At 44.7% G+C, this 6,787-nt stretch overlaps 1 protein-coding gene across 1 annotated transcript in view; it reads left to right on the top strand.

Moving 5' to 3' along the window:
- The first annotated feature begins 720 nt into the window (after positions 1-720).
- LVRN (laeverin) overlaps positions 721-6,787 on the top strand; it is a 47,253-nt gene continuing 41,186 nt past the window's right edge. The window contains exon 1 of the mRNA XM_027709403.1: positions 721-1,307. Coding sequence (XP_027565204.1) covers positions 721-1,307 — 587 coding nt within the window. The remainder of the gene's footprint in view (positions 1,308-6,787) is intronic.

Here is a 6,787-nt window from a genome sequence, read left to right as displayed (position 1 = left end):
AAAGACAAAAAAAAGAAGATGGGCCAGCACTAGAGGACAGCCAGTTGGGAATCTAATGGACAACAACAGCAAAGACATTGGCTCAGGCAGCACATGAGGCAAGAAGAGTGGGAGAGGGGTGACTAGTGGGACAGGCTCTCAGAGAGGATCTCCTCCATCCCTCAAGTGACAGGAAAAAAACCAGTCTTCTGCTGGAACAAGAAATGTTCATAGTTCAGTGGCTCAGACCTGTAGCAGCCAGCTCTGGTGTACCCAGCATGAGGAAAGCATTACCGTATTCTGTACAGGACAACAGGAAAAGTTATCTCTTTCAATTAACAAATAAATTAGCAAGAGAAATAACCTTTAGTGTTAGGTTATTGAGGTGAATTTGCTTTAACTCCAATGACAAAACAGACTGCAATACCTAATCCAATGCTTCAATTCTGCAAACAAAGCTGTTTGCAGTTGAGGGTGGCTGTTGTGCGGACTGTAAGCCCAAGGATATTGACTTGGGTTCAGAACAATGTGGGGGGTTGTGTTTGTTGGTTGGAAGTGAATTACAAAAAAAAAAGCGGAGAGGGAACCTGTTTATAATCCAGATTACAAAGTGTCGGAGATACTTTCCCGGCACCGCGTGGGAACTCATCTCCCCTGGCCAGGCGCGTCCCGCCCTCGGGCGCGCTCACTCCCCCGCCCCGTAAGTAGCGGCGGCAGCGGCCGTCGGTGCGCAGAGCGGGGATGGGGGCCCGCGGTGCCGGGCTGTACGTGGGGCGCAGGGCGGCCGCCCTGGGGGCCGCGCTGCTGCTGGCGCTCCTGGCCGCGCTGTTGGCGCTCGCCGCTCTCTACGGGCGCTGCCGGCAGGAGGAGGCGCCGCCGCCGCCCTCGCCCGCCGCCCCCGGCACCGCCGCCCCGCCACCGGCTCCCACCGCCGGCCCCGTCCGCCGCCTACCCCGCCACCTCCTGCCGCTCGGCTACGAGCTGGAGCTGTGGCCGCGGGTGCGGCCGGGCCAAGCCGGGCCATTCTCCTTCAGAGGGCAGGTGAACATCACGGTGCTGTGCCGGCAGGACACGGACGCGGCGGTGCTGCACAGCGCCGGGCTCCGGAGCCGCGGGGCCGCCGTGCGCGGGCCCCTGCCCGGGCTGGGCGCCGTCGTGGAGGTGGCGGGGCTGCGGCAGGAGGAGGAGGACGAGGTGGTGGTGCTGGAGCTGCGCGGGCGGCTGCGGGCCGGCAGCCGCTACGTCCTGCAGCTGGGCTTCCAGGGCCTCCTGGAGGAGGACTTGGTCGGGCTGTTCCTCACCCGCTACACCGACCAGGGACGGAGCAGGTAGGCGGCGGCGGCCGCCCCGCGGACTCCGCACCCCTTCACCGCGGCAGCGGAACTCCCAGGGCCCCGCGTCGAGGCCGCCCGCGGTGTGGAGGCTGCGGGACGCGGCTGCAGGAGCTGGGCGGCACCGGGGCGAGCTGCTCGCTGCCCGGGCGCAGGAGAGGCGGCCGCTTCTCGCCCCTCCCCGGGAGCGCATCGCGGGATGCAAAAAGCGTGCCAGAAACTCCAGTCTGTGCTCCGGGTTGGTCGCTCTCCTCTCCGGAGAGCCTTGGCCGTGCTGCCCTGTCTCTCCGTCGGCAGCTGACTTCCCCCGTAGCACCGGCTGGACAATTTCTGGTCTCGCTTTCAGTGCCTTTGGCAGCGAGGGGGGCAGACAGTTCCTATGCCCAATTCCTGGGAGCCGCAGTCCGTCTCAGAAACTTCATCCCGGCCCCACACGTCTGTGTAACACCGACAACTCCTCACTTCCTCAACCTATATCTGTGGGGAGGACGTCTTTATCAAGAATCCGGGATTTTGGCTGTGTATTTGGGCATGAGTTTAGAGACGCCGATCACATGCACTTTCAGTAATAAGGGGGAGTAGGATGGGTGACTGCTTTAAACATCTGTACTTTGTAGGTGCTATTCACGTGAAGTTGTTTGGCTGTCATCAAACAATCCATGATTTCCGTAGGGATTGCTATTAGGATGCTTTCCTGTTCTTTTGAACTGCAAAACCGGTGCTGGAGCTGTGTGAGCTAATCAAGCAGTCAAAGGTCTAAAACATATTTTCGCCCTCAAAATGATGCTTGCTTATCTTTCTTTTTTTTTTTAAATTTTGGATCTTCCCAACGTGAATTGCATTCTCAACTTCTGGGCACAAAACTTGCTAAGAGAAGTGAAATTTAAGATCAGAATTTAAGTACTTCTAGTGGCAGGCAAGCTTCTCAAAGTAGGAGTTTGAAGAAGAGACAGACAAATTGCTCGTTTTAAAATTATTTCATTTTTAATAATTAAAGCGGCAAACAGTTAGTCAAAAGGAAAACTGGAGTTAAATTCAAGTATTCTTGTCTACCACCCTATCAATGAGTCTACTAAAATTCGTGTGTTCATAGGCCTCTTGTTCGATCAGGTAATGTAATAAAATATGCAGTTACTTTCAAGATCCATACGTGCAAGCCTCTATAGGAGTAGTTGTAATATGAAACCACAAAATGAAGTTGATAGTTTTTTTGAAATGGAGGAAGACTGTGTGGCTTTTCTGCAACAAGTTGGCTTTTCAGCTACCAGCTCTTGTATAAATCTCGATACCAGTGTCTGCCACATCTGGAAAATGTAACTTAGATGGACTTTTTTTTTTTTTAAGAAAAAGGAGATAAGTTGGTAAGCCTTAGAAAAAAATGCAGTAAGGTAAAAAATATTTTAGGAAGCACATTCTGTTTTTCTCCAGTTGCTGTTTCTTCATTCACTGATTGTTATTCACAGGATTATTTGTGCAACTTTTGAAGAAAGTTAAATTTGCTTAATTTACATAATTTTTAAAGAAAGAAACAACCCTTAATTACTTAATACTGTATCGGTATGCTTTCTGATGCTGTATTAATTCAAACAAGTCCTATGTAGGAAACACAGAATTAGACTATGACATTTTCTGATTCAGATTGTATAAAATTCAGAGTATATGGGGGAAAAAAAGCTATGTCAGCTGCCACAGTAGAAAATAAGAAAAATATTTTTAAATAATTCAAATAATGTGTATAGCTCAATTTCCAATTGTTTAGAGAGTTTATTACAAAGGTCCTGTTTCATTCTTAGTTCATCATGAAGCACTAATGAAATGTGAGACTACAGTCTGGTTAAAGAGATGATAGTGGTGGTTAGACAATGGAATAAATTAAAGGAAATCCACTGATGGCAGATATAATGTATCATTTTTTGTTACTTGTTTGTGCACCCATTCCTGATATCTTTGAATGGATTTTGCATATTTTTTTCTGCTCTAAAAAAGGCTTTATCTGAATCGAGAGTATACGATAGTATCTCGTTATTTTTCCTTCACTAAGAATTAAGTCACCACTTAACCAACCATTTCTTAACCTGATAGGGTTCACTAACACTGAAGTGGTTTTGCATTCTTATTTTGGAGGAGATAGGTTTTGATTGATATGTAACCTCTGTCAAGCTATTAACAATGGAAAAAGTTGGATTCTAATGGATTGCATAGATCAGGAGTGTCCTTTGGCTGGTACAAAGCCAGTTACCCAGTTACTGTTCTGCAAGGAAACTTCTATCTCTAGCAGACTGTCCCATAGCTTTTCTAAAGGGACTTGTACCAGTCTTCAACAGACCTTCAGGGTCTGCTTCCAGCAGAGGTTTTCTGATTTCAGCACCTCACTCAAACTGCCAGCTCTAACAGACAACGTGACATCTGTCTGTGGTCATGCAGACTCCTATATTTCTTGCATGCACTTCAAGTCTTAGTGGGTTTTGTAATTTGTGCTTGTGAAACCCTAGAGACCTCTCATCTCAGAAGAGTTTAAGCAGATAAGTGCAAGCTTTTGGTAGACGCCTTGATCCTAATGAGAAGTGAAATCCCTGAAATGTTTGTTCCGTCTGGACTTTGGCACTGTCATATTTCTCAGTCAGATATCCCCATTGCTCTTGGTAGATTGGCAGAATGAGCGAGTTGACGCAAAGTGTCATTCCCTGTCTTTTTTCGAAGTCAGAGCTGTTGTACACTGGCAAGGTGGTTTCACAGAAACAGCTATTTTCAGAAGTCCTAACATGACCTCCATGGAAAACATAATAAACCAATTTCTCTGAATTTTCAAGAAAGAAATTGTTAGTTATCAGTTTGATCATTGATGACTGCATATGTTTTACTGTTGTTGACAATTTGTACTGCCCTCCTGATCAGGTCTTACAAACAAAAGATAACTCTGAAAAATGGGAGCACTTGTTATGGATAATGGGACAGCTCATGTCTCCACTGCTTGCAGGAGCAAAGGAAGTGAAAAGGAAAGATGTTCCCACTTCTCCAGCACTAAGTGTTTGAAGGCTCTCCTGTTGAAATGAGGAATCAGTATTCTGCATATAGCTGTGATACCAGGATCTGGGTAGGCAAAAAGATATGGAAACCACCTTTGCTCTTCTTTTCTAGCACTGCTGGCTCAAACTTACGTGATGCAGGAGTTTTGTTTCTGTCATTCTGCACAGAGATCTTGCATGGCTATGGATGAGGTCATGGGTGCTGCTCCAGGATTAGAGGGTTCCTGTGGGGTGTACCATGAAGTGCAGGCTGTATGCAGGTCAATGTTTCAAAATCCTTTGAGAATTTTACTTGGTAGCCACTCTGCACATGTCCTGTGCAACTTCTATAAAATACTTGACTGGATGGGGCTGGTATTAACAAGCATCCCAACACAATATCCAAACACAATGTTGGCACAGATTTTTATTAGTTGCTTCTGCACCAGTTGCTAGGATGAGGGTAAAGGGGTTAAAACAGCACTTGCACGGTTAATTTTGCCTCAGAGCAGGGGCTATGCAGTTCTTCTTAGCTCTGTTTTCTGTGACTCTGTGAGTAAGACCGTCAAAGGAATGAGATATAAATCAGGACAAGAAAGATGTTTGGTGTTTCTTTGTGTTGCATGTTAGTATCAAGCACCGTTCACCTGAAAAAAATGTTTGGGTGTTGGGGACAAGATTCTATTCACTGTAAAACTCCCTTATTTTTAGCCACTTCAGGGTTTGTTTTACAGTTTAATTAGTTTATGTTTGTAAAATGGAAGAAATTAAATATAAAAGATGTTAACAAAAATACCAATTATGCTATCAGTATGAAAAATGAGAAAGCATTTTTACAATGTCTCCTCTTTGCATCACATATAACATTTCATCTACAATTATCCTGTTTATTAATCAGGTGAAACATGATCTACTAGGCATTCATGTACTATGCAGAATGTATTCCTCATTTTCCTTTTCTTTTTTCAGGCAGTAACTGAAAAAAAAAGAACCTATGTACTGTAAATTGTCTAATATTTAGGCTAAGAGATCCTTTTATCTGTTTGTTTCTCATTATTTGAAAGTATCATGTGGTATTATATGATCCTTATGAAAAAAGAAAATGAAATCTATGTGCAAAACGGTAGACTTAAGGGAGGGATTTATTTGTCTACTTGGGCACTGTTAGACTTTCTAAAAAATTATTTCCTATTGGGCAATTTGTTTTGTGATAATACTGCAGTGTGTAAAAAAAATTGCTAGTGATTCAGTTCATTCACCTTCACCTTGAAAAAAAACCCAACAAACAAACCAACCCACAAGAAAAAAAGCTCCAATTATGATCTATTCTGACAAATGATATGAGGTAATATGTGTTTTAAACACCAGTTATTTGTGTAATATGCACGAAACATTCCCATTTTTTTTTATCTGGAGTCCTACTGAAAAACAACATTTAATATGTCCTTGTACTTCTTTTTTATCACATTGCCTTTGCCCACTATATGCTATTTTGTATTCTTGAACAAGAATTTCTTGAGGGCAAATTTGCCAAGTGTCTGCATTGGTTGCTGCCGGTACAGAGCCTCCAGAGGCAGTGATGGCACTGATGCGGGGGAATTCACAGTCGTGGATTTACTCAGTGTTTCCTAGAACCAAGCTGCAATTGATTGCACAAAGGAATGAGCAAGAGCATACTTTGCTCCATGGGAGGAAGGAGATATTTTCAGTGATTGATTTCCTAGATGAAGTGGCCTATCACTATTGCTGCTCCTGGCAGAAGTTTGTCACTTTCCATCATTGGACAGGATAAAGGAGAAGAGGTGCTACTTCTGTCTCAGGAGGAGCTTCAGCTGCATTCGGCAAGGCAGCTGGGGCTGGTACAGCACAGATTTGACTCTGCGGGCAATCAGGTCCATAAAGAAAATCTTCCCTTACCAACAGTCAAGAAGTCAAATACAAAGTGCTGCTCCTTCTCACGCTATTCCTCACTTCAAAATAGGCATTGTGGTCTCAATAGTCACTGTGCAACAACGTGTTCAATATGGGTTCTTTAGTCATGGGTTATGTTATAGTACAGCATCAGATATGTCTGTTAAATGCAAAATGTACCCTGTTTTAAGAGTATAGAGCTTTTACACAGTCATCCTGTTGGTATTAACTTAGTCCCCCCAACATCAGCAATGTGGATGTAGATGAGGCAATGACACTTTCAGCACCGGGTTATTTGATCAACCTTGAACAGAGTTAAATAGCATAACTATTAAAAATGCCAACACCCAAACATCCTTCCAAAGAAAAGGAGCCATAGTAGGCCAGCCTTGGGACCTTGCTGGAAAGCACTTCTGACTTTGGTCAGTGAAAGCAGGAAGCTAATGACTCAGTACCTTGGGTTAAATCACACACAATACAAGTGATGCAAAGTGATCAAGTAAAAGTAAATATCTGTCCTGGTTAGAACGGCTGGGACCAATTCATCCCTGGATGGGTGTG

This window comes from Neopelma chrysocephalum, unplaced genomic scaffold, assembly GCF_003984885.1.
Source record: "Neopelma chrysocephalum unplaced genomic scaffold, ASM398488v2 Primary Assembly neopelma1_96778, whole genome shotgun sequence".
Lineage (NCBI taxonomy): Eukaryota > Metazoa > Chordata > Aves > Passeriformes > Pipridae > Neopelma > Neopelma chrysocephalum.
The sequence above is the reverse complement of the archived record's forward strand: the minus strand, read 5'-3'. Positions and strand labels throughout refer to the sequence as shown.